General features: G+C 45.8%; 4 protein-coding genes across 4 annotated transcripts; 2 read left to right on the top strand and 2 right to left on the bottom strand.

The window, feature by feature from the left end:
* Window positions 1-436: 436 nt before the first annotated feature.
* LOC310868604 (S-phase kinase-associated protein 1-like) lies at window positions 437-952 on the top strand (the record flags this gene model as incomplete). The annotated part of the gene is made up of 1 exon (XM_083779060.1): window positions 437-952. The coding sequence occupies one exon, from the start codon at window positions 437-439 to the stop codon at window positions 950-952; it is 516 nt and encodes a 171-aa protein (XP_083635186.1).
* Window positions 953-5,629: 4,677 nt separating this feature from the next.
* LOC310868605 (UBX domain-containing protein 4-like) lies at window positions 5,630-6,934 on the bottom strand (the record flags this gene model as incomplete). Its single annotated transcript, XM_083779061.1, has 2 exons — window positions 5,630-5,816; window positions 5,904-6,934. The coding sequence occupies 2 exons, from the start codon at window positions 6,932-6,934 to the stop codon at window positions 5,630-5,632; spliced, it is 1,218 nt and encodes a 405-aa protein (XP_083635187.1).
* Window positions 6,935-10,032: 3,098 nt separating this feature from the next.
* Window positions 10,033-10,650, bottom strand: LOC310869467 (proteasome subunit beta type-3-like; the record flags this gene model as incomplete). The annotated part of the gene is made up of 1 exon (XM_083780219.1): window positions 10,033-10,650. The coding sequence occupies one exon, from the start codon at window positions 10,648-10,650 to the stop codon at window positions 10,033-10,035; it is 618 nt and encodes a 205-aa protein (XP_083636345.1).
* A 3,384-nt stretch (window positions 10,651-14,034) lies between these two features.
* On the top strand, window positions 14,035-16,971 carry LOC310868606 (sarcalumenin-like; the record flags this gene model as incomplete). The annotated part of the gene is made up of 6 exons (XM_083779062.1): window positions 14,035-14,065; window positions 14,743-14,835; window positions 15,071-15,163; window positions 15,295-15,411; window positions 15,575-15,808; window positions 16,217-16,971. The coding sequence occupies 6 exons, from the start codon at window positions 14,035-14,037 to the stop codon at window positions 16,969-16,971; spliced, it is 1,323 nt and encodes a 440-aa protein (XP_083635188.1).
* Between the last annotated feature and the right edge of the window lie 9,924 nt (window positions 16,972-26,895).

The following is a 26,895-nucleotide window of genomic DNA, read 5'->3' on the forward strand; positions in this document are numbered from 1 at the left end:
CTTAAAATATTTGTTCTATATATGTATAGGCCTACTCTTACATTAAGAACAACAGAGTAATGTTGGAAAGAAAGCTGTCCTAAGAGCACTTGTGTGCTCATGTGGACACTGTAGTGTCATTCTCCACGGGACCGTCCATCGAGACTACATTACCTGAATACCCATATATGGGCATACCAACACTGACGCCATCACTTGGATCTTCAGAGAGTATAATGGGAATGACGACACGTCACTCTGACAGCGGAATAATGACACATCCCTCTGACAGCAGACTTACACAGCAAAAAAAGGACAGCTCTCAGCTTTATAGCCATGACTACAGAAGTTTATAGCCTTGACTAAAGAAGTTTATAGCCACGACAGAATACTTGAGCTCTTGTTTCAGTAATTTTCTTTGTCTTTAGCGGTGAGTTGACTATAAACATTCACAATTATGCCCCAAATAAAGTTGCAAAGCGCCAACGGAGAAATCTTCGAAGTGCCTGTGGAAATGGCTGAGCAATCTGTCGTCATCAAGACTATGTTAGAAGATTTGGGAATGGATGATGAAGTAGATGATGACCCAATTTCTCTCCCATATGTAAACACTGCCATCCTCAAGAAGGTGATCGAGTGGTTCGCCCATCACAAAGACAACCCCCCTCCTCCGCCCCAGGACAGGGGCACGGGGACACATGAAATCTCTGTGTGGGTTCAGAAGTTCCTCGACGTTGACCAGGGCACCCTGTTTGAACTTATCATGGTTGCCAACTATTTAGACATCCAAGGATTGTTAGATGTTACCTTCAGGTGGGTGGCCAACATGATCAAAGGCAAAACCACGGAGGAGCTCAGGAAGACATTTAACATTAAAAGTGACTTAACAAAGGAGGAAGAAGACAGGGTACACGAAGACAACCGGTGGTGTCAAGACAATAGAGGGGGAGATGATTATTGTGCACTTAATTGACACTTAATTGACATGCTATTCATAATCATACTTTAATATTCACATTATATCTTACAAGGAATCTCTGTAGGCCTACGTCTGTAATCCATCTCGAGAACAGTTAGCCCGACCGACTTCAAATTTGCCTCACACGTCGCTGACGACCCGAGGGAGTGCAGTTCCCAACGGGTTGTCCAGAACCGCCGGAAGAGTCTCCAGACGTGGCCCAAACTAACCAATTGATTGCCATGGCAACCCCAGCCAAAGCTTGATTTGGGAAGTTCCCCACACCTGTCAAATTTCCCCACACATGTCAATTTGCACTCTTCAGACATTCTCCACACATTCTCCTCAGTCAGGCGTTTACTGCACAAGGACTTTCCACAACCGCCATTCCCCCCGATATGCTGATGACATCAATAATCTCCATAAGGGCATACATTAACATTAACACAGGTAGACAGACAGATTCAGAAATCTCCATATATGGGCACAAAGGTGACACTGCCATATAAATGTGTGAAGAAATATTTCCTGTCCTGTTATGAGTAGGCCTATTGAAAGAAAATGAAACATGAGTCATTCCACCAAACCATGTACAATTTGGATTTTATCTTTTTTGAAATGAACACACAACAATAAGGACATTTAATTTGCAGAACAACATTATTTTCCAATCTCATTCATTACATTATTTTTTTAATATAGAATAATATATATATTAATGGGGTTGAGTGGAACAGGGTTGTGATTTTTTTTTACTCAAGATGGCCACTAACTACTCTACCTGTGGGGATTAAGAGGAGACCACATGGCATGCATGAGTTAAGAAATCAAATATATTGTTGAAATAACAAACGTAATTTTCACAACTAATTGTTTTCACAACTAATTATTTTCTATCTTTATTCCATGTAACAGAATTGAGCTGTCAAGCTACGACCAAATATGAGAGTATAAATGTAAAATAAGTCTGTAGCATGTTGTTCAGAAGACTTCCTATAGGTGAGGGCCAGTTTATTATTGTTATGGAAGGGAGAATGTAATGGGGTTGAGTGCGAATCTATTTATTCAAAAACTAAACATGCAATAAATCACAGATAGATGTATATGTGAATGGCATCATTTATGGATTTTTGTAAATTTTTAGTAGCAATAGCTCAAGACAAAATGGACAAAATAGGTGGTGTACTGTCTACTGAAAGAAAGCAACATAATTTCTTAATATAAGATACAATGTATGTAATTTTTACACAATATTAAACGGAACATTTCAATCGATGATAAAAAGCTTTTAAAAATGAATGACCCATTGATAAAATACACTTGAAAAGGTCAGAGGGACCGCAACTCATACCAGAATGACTCACATGAAATACTGGGTGATAACAAGGGAATACATCGGTTAAAATATGGTTGAATATAATTTGTTTTGTGTATAGTTAAACCATGGTCATTGATTTTCTGTTGACAAGGTTTGCTCATAAGGGGAGCTGTGGGGAAAAGGCAAGGAAGTGACGTAGCAGGAGGAAAACTACAGGAAGTGAGGTGACAGGTATCAAAAAGAGTGTTCTGTTTGGTGGTGGCTTGTCAAAGAGACTCTTTTAAGGACAATACTAAACCATAATCAGAAATTGATAAACCAGTAGTAGGTCCAGAAATTAACTTTTTAGATCTGCAGAAAGAAAAGTTTGGTTAAGGAACATTTCTGCTTTGAAAGTATTGAATCCATTCAGAGCTTTTGGGCAAAGGGGAACCTGCCTCCTGAAGGTTGGGTGAGGAATATATTTTCTCCTTTTTTGAGCAATGCATTTGTCTTTCTATTTGATGACTTTATGGATTACTTGATTTTTCTAAAATAGATCTACAATCTTACATACATTTCATGTATTCCAGTATCACAACCATAGATCAGTCCTCTCCGCTCGTGCGTGTGTGTGTGTGTGTGTGTGTGTGTGTGTAACTGTGTGTGTGTGTGTGTGTGTGTGTGTGTGTAGTCTTATAGCTACGGTGACTACGGTACATTTCAAGGTTGGTATAAGGTATAAGGTCAATAACAGGACAAGGATTTAGAACAGCAGTTGTAATAGACATCAGTATGTATGCGCTCTGCTTGCGCACAAGTAGGCCAAAAGGTGTGTTTAGTCAAACTAGACCGGTGCCCGGCTACAGGCCAGCTCCATAGCCTATATGGAGATGTACTGTAGGTCCAGAGCCCGGGCAGAAGTACTGCGCGGGCTATTTGAGCTGGTTCCGGACACTGCACTCCCTGTGGTGGTGTGGAATGCATGTGTGGAGTTGGAAGTCGGTGGGGGGAACGGTTCTCGAGTAATGTGGATTACAGACATATATACGTACAGAGACTTGGTGCATTTATAGATAGATAGATATCTGCACTTTTTCACGAGCTGCACACGGACAACATTCTGTCAGGGCGAGGGGCCCTGAATGATCGCAGGACTGAATATAATCAAAACATCCTTTGGGAAGCACAAACGTCATCTGAAATTGACCAGCGATACACCCTGCACCAATGGAAACGTACCTGTCAATTGTGTGCCCCATACGTTTGTGTGGGAATGTTTATATGTTCCCCGGGTTCTATGTTCCCCACTTAAAATCTAACCTGAACCTAACCCCTAATCATAAGGTAAGTGGGGATTCTGGGGAACATATATCCTGGGGACACAGATGACCCTGTTTGGGGATTACCTGGCTGTATGCAAGATCACAGAAATTCTAGGGCTAACTTTTTTGATACCTTACTCCTTGGCGACATTGAAAGGAACTTTACATTGCGGGACTTAAAGAGATCGAACATTTTAATTTGCACTTTGAAATCTTGATTGTTCAATTCAATTATTATTTTGGTTGATCAAAAAATATTACAATTTAACTTCAAAGCAACAGTTGAGTTAATTTTGGTCTGCAATACAGTTTGGTTACAGTACAAAGAATAACTGATGCATGTACAGGACCTTGTCACCTTTATTTTTTTTTGTTATTTAATATAATCAGACATACAATTTTATGGTTCTGATTGTTATATAAAGATAAACAGTTACAACAGGTACTCTGATGGGTTTTTAACAGGGTGTGGGATTCATGCATTTCCTATTTGCAATCCAAAGTAGGCCAGTGCTGCCTTATTTAGAATTGCATACATTCACCACTCAAGCCCTTTCTGTGTACCGAGTCTGATGGCATGTCCATTTTAGCCTGCTTGTGTGGTGCAAATAACCAAAATCTGAAAAGGACTACACATTCCTTTGAGTGAACTGAGTAAAGGCTTCATAACTAAAATGAAACTGTTTTTGAAAACGTTTTTCATTTGTTTTGGCGACTGAAGGACATGTGGTAGTCACTAGCCAGTGTGTACAAGTTAGAGGCCTAATGGTATGGCCGTATGGCCAGTCACTAGCCACGGTAGAGGCCTAATGGTATGGCCGTATGGCCAGTGTGTACAAGTTAGAGGCCTAATGGTATGGGCGTATGGCCAGTCACTAGCCACGGTAGAGAGGCCTAATGGTATGGGCGTATGGCCAGCCACTAGCCACGGTAGAGAGGCCTAATGGTATGGGCGTATGGCCAGCCACTAGCCACGGTAGAGAGGCCTAATGTTATATATGGGCATATGGCCAGCCACTAGCCACGGTAGAGAGGCCTAATGGTATGGGCGTATGGCCAGCCACTAGCCACGGTAGAGAGGCCTAGTGATATGGGTGTATGGCCAGCCACTAGCCACGGTAGAGAGGCCTAATGGTATGGGCGTATGGCCAGCCACTAGCCACGGTAGAGAGGCCTAATGGTATGGGCGTATGGCCAGCCACTAGCCACGGTAGAGAGGCCTAATGGTATATATGGGCATATGGCCAGCCACTAGCCACAGTAGAGAGGCCTAATGGTATGGGCGTATGGCCAGTCACTAGCCACGGTAGAGAGGCCTAGTGATATGGGTGTATGGCCAGTGTGTACTTGAACCTCCCTCCACATATCAAGCTCAACTTCTCTGCTGTGTGCAGTAGTAAACATCAACACCAACACGCATGTTACCAACAACAACATCATACACATCATAAGCAGGGTAACCTCACCAATGATTGATGCAGCGGCAAAAAAAAATTGCACTTGTGAAGTAGCTTTTATCATGATGATCATGTAAGTTACAGGGGCATGCTTAAAGCAAACATAAAAATTCCATAGACTTGGTGCCACATGACGTCACAGGGGCACACGCAAACACAAAGCCAGGTGTGTTGGAGGATCTAGCGCCCCAAAAGAGTAGCAGCATAGATATAAAACTATTAAAATAACTGTGGCTGAACAGCTGTAAAGATACAAATAGCCTCCAAATAACTACTGTTGCTGTCTTGCTGATGTTTTGCTGTAATCCGAATCAAGTTTATTCTTATTATAGCTTTAATCAGCTTACTTAAACATATACTTAATGGGCACACAAAAATACAACATGCAAAGTGTAATGCATTCAATGTTCACTCGATAAAATGTTCAACATGACTGAGTCAGTCTTAATAACTGCCACTGACTAACGCTATGCATGCCACACCTGGGCAATAGCAGTCTAATCCTATAGCTGAACTGAAAAGGACCTCCCTCTGGCTACATTATTATCTACTCCATGCAAGGGAGCACAGCCCTGGAAGAGAGAAAACAATAACCCTCTAAAACAGCACAACTCTACATCTGCTGGGTGGAGTTGCCATTCCAAGTGTTGTTGTCGTCCTCGCTGTCTTCCTGGGCAAGTAACCGGTTGACGTTGCCGTCCTTCTTGAAGGATTCACTCTGCGGTGTATCAGAGGTGGCTTCTGATGATGAGCTGGGGTAAGCGTTGGGCTGTGGAGTGTCTGGGGGAGAGGGGAGTCCCCTGAAATACCTCCATACAGCTAGCAGGGGATTCAACGTTATATTCAAAATTATGTTGTATAAAATACATATTGCATCTCCAGAATACCGGATCAGTGTGTTGGTAGGCCAGCCCGTCTGAGGCATAAGCAATATGGAGGCACTAGGGGCCAGATCTAGCTCAAGCAGGGTCTTGTTCAGGTCCTCATATGCGAACTTCCGCGGCGGGAACATGGTGGCAAGGGAGAAGTTAGCATATGACCAGCGGCCCCCAACTTCATGAACCGCGAACTGCTGCACATCCTGCAGACTGCTGTCTGATAGAAACTGATTGGTGAAGGAAGAGCCATCTGGGAGACGGAACTGTATATTCACTATGTCACGTCTGTCCCCGACTAAGGCCTCCTTCTTGGCTTGTTCTGCCTGCTTGGCCTGTAGTGCTGCCTGCTTGAGGGCCTCCAACTCATGGTAGCGTGAAGCTCTGTGAACGCTGTCCAAAGCAATCTGCTGTTTAACACGCTCCCGGTCGGCCTTGTGTTCAGCCTTCTTACGGGTCCACTCATCCAGGAGTTGCTTGTTCTTTGAGTCCTCCAGTTTGCCCTTGAAGTTCAATGTGTCCTTCTCCGTCTTCCTCCGCTCCATCTCTTTCTTGATCTCCTGCTCTTCCTTCTTTCTTTGTTCCCGTCTGTCGTCTATTGTGTTTGTTAACTTTTCCTCCTCCCTGGTCACCCGGTTTTCCACCGGAGATCTTTTGGCGGTGTCGCCCGATGTTAACTCTTCTACTCTGCCACGCATCTGCAGAGCGTGCATCTGTTTGACTTTTCCGATTGTTCCCGTGAGTTCCTTGGCAGACACGCTGCCGGCGACGACATCGAGGAGAATGCCGTTCTCTCCGATGAAGAAGCTGGATGGTATGCACATCACCGTATAGATCTGGGAGAACTGCACGCATGTCTCACTCCTGGCATCCACTTTGATCGCCACACAATTCTGTGCAGCTTCCGAAACGTTGTCGTCCTCCCAGCTGGACTTCAGCCGTACAGACTGCTCATCCGCACCTGTGATAACAACAACGAAGATCTTCGTCTGTTGTTTGGCAGAGGCAATGGCATTGTGAATGGAGCCCTGAAACCACAGCATTGTCTAGTCTAGCAAATTGTGTCTAAACTATCTGTGTAACCTAATTATTGACTGGTAGCATCATTGCTTAAATGAAATCTAGCTGCACAAGCTTATATTGGCCCCCGACGTAAGAACCATAAACAAACAAACCCGATACGCCCATATATAGGCATATTGTATGTGGAGATCAGGATGTTCAGAGCCACAGATCTGACCGCTATGCCCAAATATGGTCATGCACATGTATGGATATCCAGTTGTCCAGATCCGCCGATCCAACCGATATGCCCATATCGGCATGCCTGTTTGGCCATATACTGATGACATCAGGGATTTCCATATATGGGCACAAAAGGAAGGCGGAAGTTGTGGGATTTTGACGGAAGTACCGCTCAAGGAAATTACGTTGACGCTTTACAAATCTGTTTACATCTCCGTGAATGAAACAAGTGTTGTGATTGGTCGAAAAAATATCGTATCCGGGGGAAATAAATCTGACAGATGTTCTGGCGCAACACTTCCGCCGATAGCGTCTCTGCCTTAGGTTGTGACCAGGCTTTTCTCTTCTCAGATGAGTACGCCTGGGACCGAGGCTAACACAAATGTGGCACGGTGGGCTACCCCTTCTTGGTTTTTTGATGTTCCATTGGACCATTTTAGACCCGGCCAGATCAGAGGTCAACATATCTGCTACACTTACAACACAGAGATTTTAGTAGAACATTAGTATTTTGTACCTTGCGGCTCCATCTGTGCCTCCAGCTATTTTCCAAGTCTTTCTAGATGTGAAGAATTGGAAGAATCGTTCTAGACATAATAAATGTCTAGACATTGCCATAAAGAAAAGAAGAAAAGGCTAAACAGCAAAGGCCTCACTCGCCCTTATGGTTAAAAGCAAACCCCCTTTCCCAGTTTTATCTCCATCTCACGAGGAGATGATGCTCGATCATAATAAATGGCCTCATAGGCACCGTATAATATTCGTAAAGTTTGGGTACTGCCTTATGGCAGCGTATGCAAGAAAGGTGACACTTATTGGTCCAGTGCAGTCTGCAAGATTTTAGCTCTAGACAAACAGACAATACACCATACACAGACAGACCCTCTCAAAGACGTTACAATTAATTAATTAATTAATTACAGATAAAACGTATTTGTGTCCATATTACCTGAGCAATCTTCCCTCTCCTTTATGAGCGTGCTGCTACTGGACTCTTTGAACGATGTCAAATGTGGCAGTGGGGCGAATTGTATACGGCCCGCAGCTTCATACCTGAATTGTATTATGAACGGCCCGCCCAACAGTATGGCGTACTTTTACATTAAAGTCTTTTAACGTGGGCATTTCCCAGAGTATAATTTGTGAGTGTTCTTTTTTTTTTAACTTGTTCGTCTGGTTACATTTGGTAAAAAGGATGAAAAAAGGCTGAGTTACACCTTTTGCTCATAGCGCACACCTGACAAAATACCATTGATATTAAATATTGAAGATGATAGTTAAATTGAATCGTTTAGAATCGAAGGTACATTATGAAGTTGGCCCCTTGCATGTTTTAATATTTTTTTAATATGGCACCCTTAAAAAGGTTTGGACACCCCTGGTCTATTGCGTCACCCTGCTAAGTAGCCTGGACACCCCTGGTCTATTGCGTCACCCTGCTAAGTAGCCTGGACACCCCTGGTCTACTGCGTCACCCTGCTAAGTAGCCTGGACACCCCTGGTCTACTGCGTCACCCTGCTAAGTAGCCTACTGCAGATGTTCTGTCTGAAGCATTCAAAAGAGGTGGCTAACAGTGGCTGATGGAGAACTATGTTTACGTTATCTGGTAGTTGGCACCATAAGATAAGAATGAATAATAAGAACATACACATGCAATAGCCTATGAAAGCTATATGAAATAATATTAATCCATAGATTAAAAAACAAGAAAAAAAACCATTTCAAGTCTCATCCAGATGACAGGCCCCATAGTACCGGTATATATTCTTTATTTTGTTTGATTTGATTAGTCGTCACTGTGACATTTTGAACATTAGTTTTTTTTTGTCTAATGAAGGCTTGGTGTCCATGTGGATCTCGGACTTCTCCAGTCTATAACATCAGTTATCTGTCGTCTCTGTCGGGTGGAAACCTCATATGTCCAAAACACTTACTTTTCAGGATTCAAAAGTAGCATATCTACAAGCTTGTACATCTGCTACCTTTGATGCTTTCGTGTGACGCTGTGGTATGATTTACATTAAGTTAAAATATGGAGATAATACGTTTCTGCCCATCAGCAATGCTATGATGTATATATAACTTACCCAAATTTGGGCAAGGTTGTAGCCCAATTCGAACACCATTGACTTCCATTATAAAATAATAAATCTTGAGATCTAGATTGAAATGGTGTAGCGTCCATTAACCCCAGACTTCATGTGGGAAGCCTGTCTGGTTGTCTATGTAGGCTACCAGTACGCATCTATGTGGGGACAAATGCATGAAGGTATATTTCCTTGGCCTAATGGCAAGAGTGCACAAGACATTTTCCACTGATCGGTCCAACGGTTAGCAAGATGATCTCCATCAGACATACGCACAAATAGACAGACGGCTAGCCTCATACAGAGCAACAGCATAAAAAACACTTCTTCTCCAGCTGGGGCGACCTCGTTTCCTTTTCCCCTGGGGGTTCCATGTCAGGGCTTGTCGGGTGATATTTGTAGCAGGTTCTGAGGATGTGGCCAATCCAACTCCACTTTCTCTTTTGGATTTGTAAGTCAATGGGATCCTGACTTGTTCTTTTCCACAGGTCCACATTGCTTACTTTGTCTCTCCACCAGATGGGATTCTCCGGAGTCGATGGATGTTTGCAGCCTGTGTGGTGTTTGTTTTTCTGTCCTCCATGTCTCAGATCCATGCAGCATCGGTTAGTTAGCGAGTTAAAGATGCACATTTTGGTCGATGGATTTGTTCTTTGAGCTTCAGATCTTCCTGAGCATGTTAAACACCACTCTAGCCTTGTTGTTTCTGCTTCATGTCAGGTGGTGTCCACAACACTGCCTAGGAAAGTAAAAGTCGCTATACCTACAGAGGTAGAACAAAATATGAGAATGTAATGAATAGACGTCTCTAGTCCATTCTGGCCTTGAGGGTACGTGTGGTAACCTTGTCTTTCTCAATCACATGTACAATCACTCCCATTCCCGACACAGCATCCCTGTCTACTGCGTTCAGCATTGCCTGGGAGATGGTTTCAAATAGGTCCTCCGGTTCCATGTCTGGTTCCCACAGTGACTCACACATGCCATACATCTGCTCGGAGCACGTGCCACTCACAACAAAGTCCTCCGTCACCATAGGACAACCAATACAATCCAGGGAGCAGATGAATGGTTCAAAGGTCTTAGGATCCAGCCCAGCAATCACGGGTTCAATAAAGTATGGTCCAAACCGCCTTCCGTATAACAGGTTAGACACGACGCTCATGAAGGTCTTGGGCTTGATCTGGCGACCCTCCTTCAATTCATAGAGGTTCAGATTGAATTTGAGACTCTGCGAAACTGTCTGCACGTCAGTGGCCAGTCCGGCCAGGCCAACGTACAGCCTGTCTCCCATGGGGAAGATCTTTTGGAAATCTGTGGTGATCATTTGATTCTGAATGCCAAATCTACGATCGGCTGCAATCGCCACACAGTCCTTCCCTCGCATGGCCATGACGGCCCCACCATTATAGGACATGATAGACATTGTGAACACGTCGCTTTATATCCAAAATCTGGAGAACCTGTTAATGAATGCTATTAATGGATGCTAATTGGCCAAAGTGCTCAGAGATTAAAGAAACAGAGCCATACAAATGAACTCAAAGTGTGCAGGCTTATATTGGCCTTGTGACATCAGACCTCACATTGTGATTGGCTGAGAGGCATTGTCAGAGATTCTAAATAAAGAAACATTAATATAACCTGGCTTCCTAGTATGTTTACAAATCAATCTTAAAATTCTACCAAATGACCAATATACCTACTGAGATGTCTGTGACATCTAAATTCAGTGAATACGCTAAAACCCCTGCAGCATTAATGCACACAGTGCCACACACGCCCCTCCCATGAATCAGTCCATTGTACCTGTTGTCACAGTATGACGTCAGTACTATAGTAATGTTATATTGATGACATCAGGGATTTCCATTTATGGGCATAAAAGGCACAGACAAACACGGTTTTGATAACATCAGGGATTATGAAGTGAGTAGTGGAATAGAAGTATATAAGGCATTGCTCAAAGTAAAAGTACCTAGATATTTTACTGATGTAGCATAAATATAGTTACTGTAGTTATTACTTGGGTATAAAAATGATGTGCTTTACAGCAGTGGCTCTCAGCCTTTCCAGGCCACGACCACCACCAAAAAATACTTAATGCAAATAAATGCACGTTGAATTGTAGGAGTTGAGTCATTAGCCTACTTTTTTGAGGCATTACATTTTGTTTTACTCTGTTCCACAGATAAACGTTGTGAAATTAGCCGATCTACAATCTTGTATAGCATGTACCTCTTTCTCAGGTAATATTTCACAATTTGGCCAATGTTTGACTTTTTTATAGTATAGTTTGATTACTTTTGATGATTTTTATTTCATTTTAGCAGTATGAAATGGTCTTAAAGGTCCTCCAATTGTCACTTTAGAAATGTGCAGACACCCTGTAATACATTTCTACTGTATGTTGGTTTATTTACTGTTGAGTGAGAAAACAGTGTTGGACATTAAGCTATTCATCTGGGGACCCCACCCACAGGTTGAGGAACAGTTTAAATACTTAAAAACTCTTAAGTATAAAAGAAATAGCTGATCTACAAGCTCAATGTGTCGCTATGTGATTGCTGAAAAGTTTTAATACAAATATTGAAAAATAACGATTTGACAAAATTCATACACAGTCACACACACACACACACACACACACACACACACACACACACACACACACACACACACACACACACACACACACACACACAGTCTGCTCGGAGCTACATAAGGACACATTTTCTCACATCTCTGGTGAACGAGGAAAGATTTCTCTATGCTATGGATCATTGAAAAAGCTGTTCATAATATAAAATTAGTAAAGAGACACTGATGGGTAATTTTCCACCATAAGACTGAGGACTGTATAAATTAATAACTATGATAAATAAGGAAAAGCTTCGATAGCAGAGAGCTTGGAGCTAGAGAGAGCTCCGGAACACCGGAACTGTATAAATACTTTAGAAAGTAATCTAAATACCATAAATACTCTTTACCAGAATAGAAGCAGAGTGCTTGTAACTTTACAGAAATGGTTATAAAAAGCTTTTAGGCTATAATGAGTAAAAGTCAGAGTATAACCGAGTTAACCAAAATACCTTAGAATGAATTTGACAGACACAATGAAGAGAACTCAGACAAGCAGAACTTAGAGGGAGGTTCAATCAGATATATTCACCATTGTTTCGGGAGAGAAGAAGACATGCCATCCGGACAGCGTTTCACAACGATCTCTGACCATGTTCAATTGAACATGGTTGATATAGCATACCGTAATCAATACACCGGAAAATGTGTTGAACAACAAAGTCAAAAAACATATTTGTTTACAAATGGACAGATGCAAGACGTCACGAATATTGCACACAGGAACTATCTCACGGGCAGAGATAGTCCGGACCTGCAATATCAGTTAGTGGAACCGGGGGACAGGGCATCACGTCATTGAGTGCAGTTTACCAGTCTGTTAGAGCGAATACTAACTTCAAGGGCAAAAACACAGAGGCTGGGTGTTATGGCCAACGGAAACAAAACAATTCTTATCTACCAACGCTGGCTAGGGGAAAAGTGTTACTATCGAAACTCAGTCAGAACCATACTATTTTAAAGTCAGTGGGACAGCCTGACATCAAATGTCAGTCACAGGGCAATTCATAATTCATGATTCTGCAAGACCATAGGGGACACTGAGTCATAGATCACATGAAAACCGTCATCCACCAAAATAACAGATCTACAAAAGAAAAATACCTATCAGACAACATTTGTGTTTTTCATTTATTCCTCAGATTCCACAATTCTATAAGAACCGACGCTAAATAAGATGTTCTTCCTTCCATGATACAATTAATAATCACATGAACATAAACATTAGCGTCCCTATTCTGGGCATGTCATAATAGGCAAAGAGTTGTCAACAATAGGCAATCATTCTGTAAAAACAGCTGATGTACAAGCAACAAATTGTAAGCTTATAGATCGGCTATTTTCAGCAAAGATATTTGATGTATTGTAGAGGGAAATAATATGGGGGCCAAGTATAGACCCCTGGGGGACCGCAGTCAACAAAGTATAGGGTTTATGAGGTTAATCTAGGAAATGTGCTAAAATGTGATACACAATTCCAAACTGCAACAGATGTGCTTAGAAACACAATATCCACATACATTCATACATTTAAACAACCACCCATTTTCATCATTCTAACATTCCGAGCACCCCCATCCAGAAACACTATAGCACACACATCTACTGAATATCCTGTGTGAATTAATTAGCTTGCAAAATTATGCTTTCAAAGCAGCTCGCAAGATTTAAGTCACTTTCTGTTGGTATCTGTTTTAATTATTTATCTGGGATAGTTTCTAGCTGCAGCTGTGCTTACACTTTCTTTTAATTTCCGTCAGACTATACTGTATACAATAATCCTGCCCTCCACAGTCAAAGTCCTGTACATAATTTGAATACAGACAGACCAGTTTAGTGGAGAATAATTAAGGCTGCTCTGTGTTATTCATATGAATAGTCAATGGTAGAGAGAGAGCATCAGTGATGATTGATGGCCATGAATGTGTGATGTGTGATGATGCGTCTCACACCTTCATGAGCACCTATTGCGTGCAGTGGTTCAATCCAACCTTCTCATCATCCATTCAGGATATTCAAGAGCCTGTTGATTAGATCAATAGTTGATCAATAGCTGGCCCCACCCCCTTTTACTTTTAAACAGTATTAATAGTCTGTGTCGAGGCATAATGTCACAGTTCTCCTGGACTCAAAAATCATGAAGGGTTTCATTTCAATCTGCTTTGTCTCCATGCTGCTCTTGCATCCCACAGAAGGCAAGGGTAAGTTTCTAGCTGCTTTCTCTACTATATTTTCTCTACTGTTACTCTACTATACGTTCATGGTTGGGTTAATAATACTGTACTGTGCTACTTTGTCAGGGATGGGCAGTATTTCCACAACATATTTATATTGCATATTTGTATCTTAAAATGTGAAAAATACTGCAAACAAGTTCAAATTCATGGTACAGTAAAACTAGATAATTGCAATATATAATATATAAATTGTAGGGTAACTTTGAGGATGAAGATGAATGCCCAATAATGATTATGCTAGCTATCTTTATAAGTAGAACAAAGTCAACAAGGCAGTTAGAGGATATGGCATAAGACAAATCAGACTATTAATTACAAAGTGTTAGCCTAATAATTGCAGAACTCAGGGTTCATATATTTCATAACGAGAGAGTTCCAGATCCAAAACGGCCGACTGCCCGGTCGGTCGGGGATCTCGCCCTTGCTGGAGGCCTGGTTCAAATTTGGCCATAATTGAATTTGTTTATCCAAAGATCACTAAACTAAGTAGATATATTTAATTCGAGTGGTGAAAATGTTGAACAGCACTCTACTGAGAGCATCTGTCCGTATCTGTAGCTTATCAATTATACACAGGTGTCTGGAACTGTCAACGGTCTAGCTTTCAACGTCTAACAATACATTTCGAATGTGTTTTACAGAGAAAGAAAACGATGCCCCCTCCATCCTCAGAGACAGATCTCACATCAATGAAACGCTGCAGCTGGATAAGGAGGACACACAGTACCAAACAGGTTAGAAGCACATGTCTGGTGGTGGAGTAAGTTCGCGAGCCTGAAATGTTTGTTTCTCTGATAGGAATGCTAGAGTAGCGCATATTAGTGCAAAATGGAAAGGTATAGTTAACACTACTAGTCTAGGGGGGAGTTGCACCACTCAGTTCACACGGGTGTGAATTTTTCCATTCCAGTTGCCTTTCGGCCTCTGACATATCTGACTTATTCTCACTGCTTTTTCATTCTCGTTTAGCTCTGGAGAAGTTGCAAAACATCTACCGCTCATCCATCATACCCCTGATGCAGGCCTACAAGTACGACGATCTGGGACAGCCTCAGATCTCAGGTATGCTGGACGCTTCTCCTTGTTTTATATAGTATATCCGTATTTTCCATATGTTGAGATGAATTTGTGAAGTTGAGGGTTATGCTTGTTTGTCGGTTTTACAAATTTCTTTTACTGTTCTTTTCTTACAGAAAAGGATATTACCTCCAAGCCCATGGTGTTGTTACTGGGACCTTGGAGTGTAGGAAAGTCCTCAATGATCAACTATCTCCTGGGCATGAAAGACGGTCCCTACCAGCTTCTCACAGGTTAGCCAACAGCTGATTGCCCACTTCATGAAAATGAGTCTCTTTCTCTTCTTATCTTGCATTAAAAACATGTCCTTTTCTTTGCTGGACTTCTCTCTGTCTTTCTGACACAACCAGCTTTTCTCAGGTTTTCCTCATATAGTAATTTGTTCAACATCCTCAGGTGCTCAACCCACTACCTCTGAGTTTACGGTAATCATGCACGGGGAGAAGGCCAGCAAAGTCCAGGGTATCGTCATGGCAGCAGACAGCTCCCATCCTTTCTCACCTCTAGAGAAGTTTGGCCAGAACTTCCTGAAAAGGCTGACGGGTATTGAGATGCCCATCAAGCTGCTGGAACATGTCACCTTTGTAGACACACCTGGAATTATGGAAAACCGCAAGCAGCAAGAGAGAGGTGAGACTCAGGGGACACCTCACAGACACCAGATTAATAGTTTAACTCCTGCTTCTTAACTGTGCTGTATTAATAAGCTCTGTTTCAGCGTGACCTCGCCCTTAGGTCATTACTGGTGCCTACTGATATATATACAGTACATGGAGGCACTAGGCTGCAAGTCGTTTTATTTCTGAAAAGTCATTTGAGAATTTGTTATAAATGCAGAATGCCGCCGGTTATCTTTCCCCTGGAGAAGGCAGTGTTTTAACTGCAGCCTATGAAGTTGGCAAGCCAATTCCATTCAATCTTCAATCTGCTGTCTGGGTATGTCCCAGTCTGGAAGCTGGGGAACATGCAAACTCACAGTCGCAGGGCTTTCCAATTCTAACAGTGATATTGACAATTCGTCTTCTTTTTTCTATCCAGGCTACCCCTTCAAAGATGTTTGCCAGTGGTTCATCGACCGCGCTGACCTGATCTTTATATTGTTTGACCCCACCAAGCTGGACGTGGGGCTGGAACTGGAGATGATCTTCAAGCAGCTGAAGGGCCGCGAGTCCCAGATCCGCATCATCCTCAACAAGGCTGACAAAATGGACACGCAGGACTTGATGAAGGTGTATGGAGCCCTGTTCTGGAGCCTAGCCCCCCTCATCAACGTGATCGAGCCTCCCCGAGTCTACGTCAGCTCCTTTTGGCCGTACGCCTACCAACTTGACACCAGCCATGAGCTCTTCAAACGTGAAGAAATCTCCCTCCTGGAGGATCTCAACATGGTGATCCAGAACCGCCTGGAGAACAAGATCGCCTTCATCCGCCAGCACGGCATCCGCGTGCGCATCCACGCTCTCCTGGTCGACCTCTATATTAAAGCCTACTATGACAACCAGGGTTTCTTCTGTGATCCCAACCTGGTCTTCAAGGGGATTGTGGACGACCCCGACAAGTTCTACATCTTCAAATCCATTTTGAGCATGACCAATGTCAACAAATATGACCTGCCCAACCGCAGTACATATCGTGATTTCTTCAACACCAATAGTATCACTGACTTCAAAGCCCTGTCGTCTCACTGCTCCTACTTGAAAGGTTGTCTGATGGAAAGGCTCGAGAAGGCGATCACACGTGAGCTACCTGACCTCCTCCTCCGCGTCAATGCTGACAAGCAGAACGGCCTGTGAGAAACTAAACAACCAGTTATGCATTTTGATATATGCTGTGATACTTGATTGTTTTTTCACTATTGTATTTTGAAATGTTTTCTCTAATGTATTCTGTAATATTTTTTATTTATTTATGACTGGACTGTTGGAAGATTAGCCAATAGGCTAAAAGAGATCCAAATAAAAATCAAATCAAGTGGGAAGGAGTGTGGTGGTTAGCTATCTCTTGATTACTATAGATTTGCAGGCCGCCTTCAAATTGAGTCCTACCGTGCACTGATCAGAGCAATGGTCACCGATATATGGCCATTTGAAGTGTTCCGAGTATAGTGTTTGATCACAAACGGTTACGTTCATGACGTCGACCCACTGTCTGGTGTCCACTGTCGACCCTCCATCGTCTCATTTAGCAATCTTAATATAGGATGGTACAGTAAATACACACATGAAAGATGAGAGGCAGATTTGATATTTCACTATCTGCTGTTTTTGAAGGCCTTTATGTGCCACAAAGCCAAAGTGCATAGTTATACAGTATTTTGGCAGTCAATTACGACCAGCTTCTCCTGGAGAGACAGCATGCTCGAAAACAGAAAATCGATTACTCAAAGCAACGTACAGTATTTAGAAAACTATTATTGTTGTTGTTATTATTATTTAGCAAACAATAATGGAAAGCATGCACTAGACAGAGCATGTCCATTAGAGGGCGATGTATTCAAAGTTATACATTTTACTTCATTTACCTACTGTAATATACTACCGCCAATGTCATTAACATTGTGTAGATTGTTTATATTTCATTATCAATCAATTTATCTTGACTGTGAATAATTTAGTAATGCATGCATTACTCTCTCACTCACTCACTCACTCACAGACAGACAGACAGACAGACACGTAATCCCTCTATTTTCTGACGTAATCACTCTATTTTCCACTTCTCTCAAGCAGAATGGTAGGATTGTTTGTTGTAAAATCATTTTTTTATTCTGATGGCATGGCATGGTTGTTGGTTATAGCTGCATTGCATCAGTAGTTTTGTCGTGACTAGAAGTGGAGAGGCGTGCATGTGTACGGTTGTGTGTATGTGTGTGCACTGTTTATACAGCCTAAATAACCTCTGGCCTCACATTTGATAATTTTCTTTTCTTTTTTTCTTAGACAATATTTTTGTACCCCCTTTTCTCCCCAACTTAGTCCTCATGACAATTCTTCATTTCTTTCCTGCACACATTTCTGTGTTACATTAGTAGCCTAACATTATAGGCCTACTGATGTATTCTACTGACTCACCTGCTGCCAGTGAGGAGCCCTTGCCAGGAGAACGTAGAGCCTTTATCCCTTTGTTTTTTTTCTTACATTTTTATCTCAACCCACTTTTTCACTCTGTGCCAATTGCCTAAGCTGTATTCCTGGGTGCTACTCTCTCCCTCTGCCAACCTGGGGAGAGCTCCGAACTGAGCTCATGATACCTTCAATGCATGAGGAGTCAGCAGGCCACTTAGCACAGTAGCACAGGAGTTTCCCCGGTAGGACGTAACGCGTGGAAGGAATACGTTATTCCAACCACCAACCTTTCCCCGCATGCATCAGGCGCCCTTGACTGACCAGGGGGAGGCAGTATAGAAACTCTGGGTTACTTTAGTAACCTCAGTTTATCAAGCGAATCGAGCGAGAGAATCGCCTAAGGGTGGCGCCATTTCCATGGTGCCAACACAGAATAAATCCATATACTCACGAAACAATACTGATTGGGTCGTGCAGCTGTCTGTCACGACTGTGGCTGCAAGCTCCGCCCAGAGCCTATAAAGCAGCGCACAGCCGGAAGACGTCATTCCTATCAACCAGTCCTTTTTCTGTGCTCTTTCTAAGCAAGAAGGGTAGTAAGGGCGATTCTCTCGCTCGATTCGCTTGATAAACTGAGGTTACTAAAGTAACCCAGAGTTTATCTAAGCTCATCTCGCTCAAGAATCGCCTAAGGGTGTACATAAACCCCCCGTATCACTACCACCAGTTGAAAAGGAGGCCCGACCCGGGATCCCTCCCCCAGCAGTCCCCTGCCCGTGGGGAGAAGGAAAGGCAAGGAGGCTATCTGGACCACAGGCCCAGTAGACAAGAACCTATCCAAGGAGCTAGCCAGCGTAGACTGTCTAAGCACTCAGACGCGGGCTGATGGTACCCCATCTTATATGCCCTAGGATCTATCTCCTGAAGTGCGCGTGTGTGACCGTTGTTCCCAACTGTCCCATCACATAGCGGCAGCTCCCGGAACGGCGTGAGCAATTCCAAAAGATGCCACGTCCAAGTTGTAGTACGTGGCGAAAGTCGAAGGGGACGACCAACTCGCCGCCGTACACACATCCTGAAGTGAGGCTCCCTTTGCAAGGGCCCAGGATGCAGACATGCCCCTCGTAGAGTGAGCCCGCAAACCCTCCGGGGGTTGTGCTCCTCTTTCGGCATAAGTCAACTGTATGGCTTCCACAACCCATTGTGAAAATCTCACCTCGGTTATGGGAGTCCCTCTTCTCTGAGGGTCCCATGCAACAAACAACTGACTGCCCTTCCTAAAGGCAGCAGTCCTGTTCACATACAGTTTCAGTGCCCTGACAGGACAGAGACTGTTCAGTCTCTCGTCCTCCGCCGATGCGAACGGGGGCGGGTGGAAAGCCGCCAAATCTACCGGAGCACATCCGGAAGGAAAATTCTTAGGCAGGAACGACAGGTTCGGCCTGAGCGAAAACCCTGTTATCGTTCCCACTGAACCTCATGCAGCTTGAGCTCACTGAGAGCGCATGCATGTCACTAGATCGCTTCGCTGTAGCCAAGGCGACCAGCAGGGCGGTCTTTAGTGAGAGAAATTTCAAACCCACTGTGTCCAGTGGTTCGAAGGGGGCTCTTGACAGAGCGTGTAGCACCAAGCTAAGGATCTAGATTCCGGCCGAGCACGCTTGACACCCCTCATGAACTGACGAATCAATAAGTTCTCACTTATTGGTCTGTTGTCCATACCCACATGGTAGGCCGAACGGCCGCCAGGTTGAGTTTGACCGAGGAGTTCCCCAAGTTTCTATCCAACAATTCCTGCAGGAAGGTTAGGATAAGAACCACCGAGGCTTGAAAAGGAACCACCCGTTCCGGCCTCGCAGCACACCAGCGCACAAACACGTTTCAAGCCGTGTTGTACCGCTGTCTAGTTGAAGGGGCCCTGGCTCCCAAAATCGTCCCAATGACTCTAGGGGGCAAGCCCGTGGCTACTAGGGTCGACCCTTCACCGGCCATACCCAGAGATCTAGGTCCTGCGGGCGCGGGTGGAATATCTCGTGACCCGCCTGGGTAAGCAGATCCCTCCATAGAGGGAGCTGCCAGGGCCGGTCGTAGAGGAGGGGACAGATGTCCTGCCTCCAGGATCCTCGGGCTGGCGCCACTAGGAGCACGCTCGAGCCCTGAACCCTCACCCTGGCTAAGGTGAAGGGAATCAACTCCAGTGGAGGAAAAGCATAGAGTAGGCCCTGAGGCCACCGATGTGCCATCGCGTCCAGTCCCAATGGGAGCAGTCAGGGAGAAGAAGAGTGGACACTCCTCGTTCCCGCCTGCAGCGAACAGGTCTGCCACCGGTGTCCCGAACCTGTCCCAGATCTGTTCCACTACACCCGGGTGTAGGGACCAGTTGCTGTAGCGGAGGGGACCTCTGGACAACAGGTCTGCACCCGCGTTCAGAAGTCCCGGGACGTGGCAGGCTGTCAGTGACAGAAGACGTCTGTCGCACCAAGTCGAAAGCCTGTATGCCAACGTGTGCAGGCGTAGGGACCTCAGTCCACCCTGCCTGTTGATGTAGCACATCGTTGTCGTGTTGTCGGTACGGACGAGGACATGACAACCCCGTATGAGCGGCTCGAACGCTTGCAGCGCGAGGAAGACCGCTAGGAGTTCCAGATAATTGATGTGGGCGGACCTCAAGGTTCCATCCCATATCCCTCTGGCTGACCTGCCTTCGTGGGTGGCCCCCCACCCACTCAGGCTCGCGTCCGTAGTGACGACCTTCCTGGTCAACGGTAGACCAAGGGGGACTCCCTCCGTCAGGATCCGTCTGTCCGACCACCATCTCAGGGCGAGCGTGCATTCCCCGGGGATTGTCACTCGCCGCGAGAGGAATCTGGTGGGCACCCGTAGAGACCTCAAACAGCGCTGAAAGGGTCTCATGTGGAGTCTGCCCAACCGCACCGGAGAGATGGCCGATGCCATCAGTCCCGCCATACGTAGGCAGATCCTGAGTGGCAGTCTGTGTCCTCTCTGGAACAGGGCCACGCACTTCAGGAAGGCGTCGATCCTCTCCGGGCTCAACCGAGCCGTGAAGGAGACTGAATCCAGTGCTATGCCTATGAAGTTGATCGACTGGGCGGGCACCATAACACTCTTCTCGTGATTTATGGTGAACCCTAGGGAGGACATATGGGACACCACCCGAGTGGTGTTCCACAGTGCCTCCTGTGGCGAGCCCGCACTCAGAAGCCAGTCGTCGATGTAGCTTGCTACACGTAGACCTCGTCGCCGCAGAGGGGCCAGAGCCGTCTCGGTGCACGGTTGACGAACACCCTGGGGCTCAGGGACATCCCAGAGGGGAGAACCGTGTACTCGTACACCTTCCCCTTGAAACCGAACCTCAGGAACTTCCTGTGAGGTGGGTAGATAGGGATGTGAAAGTAGGCGTCTTTCAGGTCTATAGATGTGAACCAGTCGTTCAGGCGTATAGAGCGCACAAGAGACTTGGCTGTCAGCATCTTGAAGCGGAAGGACTTGAGGTACCGATTGAGAGCTCGTAGGTCCATGATTGGACGTAGCCCCCCCCCCCTTCTTCTTGACCAGGAAGTAGCGTGAGTAAGACCCGCTGCGACTCTGGCTCAGGGGTACCTCTCTGACAGCCTTCTTCTCCAGCAGAGTTGATCTCCTGCTGGAGAACCTGACCCGCCTCACCGCGTGCATCGGAGTAGAGGACTTCTCTGAATGCAGGGGGTCTCATAGCGAACTGGAGCCTGTAACCTCTCGCTATGGTGCGGAGAACCCAAGGAGACGCTCCGCACAGTTCCCACTGTGTCAGGCGACGCGCAAGGGGGTTCTCCATCGCCAGGGGAGCGCGTCGTCGCGCAGGGCTGGCGCCCCCTGGTGGACCAGAGAAAATTTCGGCATGACCCGTCCTGCCAGTGGCGTTTAGGCCCGCCACAAGGCCAAGGTCCCGCCCCACTGTCGGAGAGCCCGGGGGCTACTCCTGGCAGTGGGTTCATGTCCCCCCGATGTTGTTGTCGTTGTTTTTGTTTTAATGGCGTGAAGGCCTTCATTACAGGAAATAAAACAGGTACAACATTGGAAACAACAACATGTCGATGATCGGCTGCACCCGTGGTGATGCTCCGCATCGTGAGCCCCCGCCTCTTCCTGGGCGGTCTGAGTGTGAGAAGAACACTCGAATCCAGGCTCGGGGGGGGGGAGGGGAGACGTCTGGTCTCGTCTCCCCTGGGATGGGGACGGTGTCACTTGCTCTGTGGCTCCCCACGGCCTCTGCCCTGGCCTCGTCTGGGGCCATGGGGCGGGCGGCCGTGGCCACGCCCAGCCGGGCGTCTGTCACGGTTGGGGGTGTCGGCCGAGGCACCGGACGGTGCCAGCTGGCCTCCTGCCCTCTCCTGGTGGGGCTTGGAGCCAGAGCGGCCACCCCTACCACCGCTGGTGTGCTGGGGTTGGCGTGCGGAGGGAGCTCTTGGAGGAGCTTGCTGTCCGTCGTCCACCTTGAAAAGCAGCCTATCTAGAATGCTAAGCATGCTAGGGTGGCATCGGCCATCCAACGAGGTTGCTACTCCCGACCTCGAAAAGGTTAGCTAAACAGCTAAACAACCCTAGCTTCACAATGTACATACCTGTAATGTTGAGGGAAGCAGTCGGTAGTCGAGGGTCGCTGGGGAACCACGTCGAGTGAGACTCGTGCCTTTGGCCGCTGCGTGAAGTAGTAGCAGCGGTAGTTGTCGGTGAAGGCCTAGGACTGCATCCGACATCTCGTTGTCGCAACCACCCGGCTCGGGGGAGCCTCGTCGGTGGGCCGATGAGATCCCGCTGGAGGGAGAGCAGCACCCAGAGCCAGCCGGCGAGGCCTGGCTGATGTCTTGGGTCTGGCTCCACAGGCCTGTTTACCAGTGTGGTGAAGAGCGTGTGGAGCTTGTTGTTGGCGGTCCGAGCCGCCTTCCTGGCAGGGGAGGAGCCCAGGGAGGACTCGTCATGGTGTCTCTGAGACGCGTCAAGGTTGAGGGGTCTGGAGAGAGAGGACGAGGTGGTGGGCCTAGGCCTCGAGGTTTGGGGCTGGTCGGGACAGCCGGGCTCGGAGGTGTCGACCAGGGACCTGTCTTGGTGACTCTTGACACGTGAGATGCGTCAGCTTTTCTCCCCGTCTGCGAAGCAGAAGCAGCAGGGGTAGAGACCAGAGGTCTCGAGAGCCTGGCGAGCATGCTCTAGACCCAGGCAGACCATGCAGCGAGAGTGACTGTCCTCAGGGGACAGCAGGTTGCTGCATTTGCATGAGAAAATTCCCGGTGGCGTTCCTCCTCGGGAACCCGGGAGGGCTGTTGTCACCCCTGCTGAAGGTCCTCCTGGGTCTGGTTGTGCTGTGTAGCGTCACCGCCAGTAGCCATGTTGCCTAGTGTAGTTTTCCAACTGTACACTGAGGTGTAATAAGGCTAGAAAACTAACCAGGGTCTTCCGACACAGGGAAGAGTCTTGTAGGTCAAGCACAGTTGTAGCTTAAAGAAGGAACCAGCAGTTCAAGACATTGTAGAAGCACTTCTCCTTTAAGTTATAATATAAAATTATAAAAGAAGAAGGTGGTGGAGTAGAAGAGTAGGACTCGTGGTGCTCCACTGAAAATCAGCTGTCTAAACAGAGAGGACCACGTTGTGAAACTGTGGTGGCCAGAGAGGCTGTTTAGTTGCGTGAAAGAAAGGCGCCGGACTACGGGAAGGCCGCAAAGCCTGGGGCTCGCGTAGCGCGGCCGTCGGGCTGGTGCTGTTTAGGTCTGACGACACAGAGCGATGCGGCGGTTCGTTGGGTAGTGCGGGTTGCGTAGAGCAGGCCCGTGGCCTTCGATAGCAAAAACAACCGTGCCAAAAGGAAGCTAGAGAAGCTGTAGTCAACGCCTGACGGCTGGAAACTAGCTAGTGTCTAGCGGAGCTAAAAGGCTATAGCTGCGTTAGCGGGAGCTAGCTAACCTAGGAAGGCTAGCGAAGCTGCGGCTGGATAGCAAGCTAGCGTCGTAACCCGGCTACGGTGGTTGCTTGTTGTTGGTGACGCTAAAATCAACGCCTAGCGGCAGAGGATTAGCTAGAAACACCGGTAGCAAGCGAAACATCGTTGCAGCTTGCTGCTTATGCGGGTTGTCTGTTGCCAGGGTTCTGTTGAAGTTGCGACTGAAACATACCCACTGAGGGTCCTCCTGGGTCTGGTTGTGCTGTGTAGCGTCACCGCCAGTAGCCATGTTGCCTAGTTTAGTTTTCCAACTGTCCACTGAGGTGTAGTAAAGGCTAGAAAACTAACCAGGGTCTTCCGACACATGGAAGAGTCTTGTAGGTCAAGCGCAGTGTAGACGCAGCTAGAAATATATATATACATATATAAAATATATATATATATATATAATAAACATATTTAATACATGTTAAATGTATATCCAATATATTTAATAAATAGCTACAGGACCACAACAACAAACCATAGATTGCATATTACATATATAATATATACATATATATATATATATATAATAAACATAATACAAACAGTAGCTAGAGGCAACAGGAGTAGCAACAGGAGTAGCCGCTAGAGGAGGCTAGAGGTAGCTAGAAAGGCTGCTAAAAGCAGCTAGCTAGTAGCTAGGGTCTTCTACCAATCTAGCCGTGGGCTGTGAGGCCGTATGGAAGCCTGTGATCGCGTGGAGCGGGGGCTTCCGAGCCGACGGGGTCTTGCGACACAACGTAGTGAGAAAGAGCGTGGTTCAGCGCGGGCTGAGGGAGTCTGTAAAACTGCGTGGTAGCTAGTAGGGTCCCTAACAGTTTTCGAGGCTTTAGCAGCAGAGAAAACAAGGGAAAACAGAGCTAACAAGCTGGGGTTGCAAAACGGAGGCTTAACAACTCACCGTAGCAGAGCAGCGCAGGTTGACGTCCGCGGATCGCTTCTTTCCGACGAGCGGCTGTCTCGTCCATTGTCGGCTGGCTCTTGTCCAAGGGCCAGGCAAAGCTTCGCGGCTAACGTGAGGTCTTCCGACGCTGGTTAGGCTAAGCGAAGAGCTAAGCTAGCGTTTGTCAACGCTAATAGAGCTATGTTCAAGAGGCCTCTCGGCACTGCTTGAAAAAGTCCTAGAAACTTACCTAGTTTCTTTTTCTGTGTTCGTGAGTGTAAGACCACCGGGTTTCCACCGCGAATTCCAGGGTACAAGTGAAGCACTCGTCCAGGGGGAATAATAGTCTCAACGGAGTTATGGAAGTGGTAGTCTTAGAAAATACATCTGTGTTAGCGCAGAAAAAGGCAGGAATGACGTCTTCCGGCTGTGCGCTGCTTTATAGGCTCTGGGCGGAGCTTGCAGCCACAGTCGTGACAGACAGCTGCACGACCCAATCAGTATTGTTTCGTGAGTATATGGATTTATTCTGTGTTGGCACCATGGAAATGGCGCCACCCTTAGGCGATTCTTGAGCGAGATGAGCTTAGATAAACCAAGATTACTGCATGTTTTTGTGACGTTTACCTACCCTAGGGGACCTGGGGAGGACAGGCTAATGATTTGAGTCATTAGCCTACTTTTTTGAGGCATTACATTTTGTTTGACTCTGTTCCACAGATAAAGTACAATTACAATTTAGGCATTTAGCAGACACTCTTAATCCAGAGCTATAAACAGTAAGCAAGAACAAAAACATGGTAATACAATATCAGATGCATAAAAATTGTCATCATGAGTCATATGTAAACGAAGAACCTAATAGTGGAATATCTACATATAATGAAACTAGGTGTAGAGTGTTATGTTACATAAATTGAGCCTAATGCATACACCTGTATGGTCGTCGTCGAAGTGCTACGGCAAGTGCTACGAGCTAAGATGGTCAACAAAAACACCTTGAAGACCTTAACAGGAGCCCTCGTACAAGGTTTCTTTGACTATGCATCCACCTCTTGGTACCACAGCACCTCAAAGGCCCTTAAAACAAGGCTCCAGACCTCCCAAAACAAACTGGTCAGGCTCCTACTTGGCCTCACCCCCCGAACCCACCTCACTGCCCACTTTGACAGGCTGGGATGGCTTAGGGTCGACGACAGAGTACAGCATCTTGCAATGGGTCTGGTCCACAATGAATGAATGAATGAATTTTATTTGTATAGCACCTTTCCAAACGTATAGTTACAAATTGCTTTACAGACAGGTTATAAAACAGTAATCATAAAAACATAAAAACAACAAAACATCAAGACATCAGATATAATAAAGCATGAAGAAAATAACAGGTCATAAAACAATAAAAAACAATATTAGGAAAAACACTTGGCATACAGATGTGTTTTTAAAAGCGTTTTAAAAGAAGGCACTGATTCTGCTAATCTAAGAGCCAAAGGCAGGGAGTTCCAGAGCAAAGGTGCCTGAGCCGCAAAGGCCCGGCCACCCCGATCTGACCAGACGCGTTGCAGGAGGAACTAGGAGGGCCCTCCCTGATGACCTAAGGGAGCGCACAGGGTTATGGGGTTTCAGCAAATCTCTTAAATAAATGGGAGCTAGACCATGTAGACTGTAGAGCTTTAAAAGTAATCAATAAAATCTTAAAATCAATTCTGTAGCTTACAGGGAGCCAGTGAAGATTAGCTAAAATCTGTGTGATATGTTCACGTTCACGTTCACTGCACCATCTGGAGGCG

This window comes from Protomyctophum parallelum, assembly GCF_964188405.1.
Source record: "Protomyctophum parallelum genome assembly, chromosome: 13".
In the NCBI taxonomy this organism is placed as follows: domain Eukaryota; kingdom Metazoa; phylum Chordata; class Actinopteri; order Myctophiformes; family Myctophidae; genus Protomyctophum; species Protomyctophum parallelum.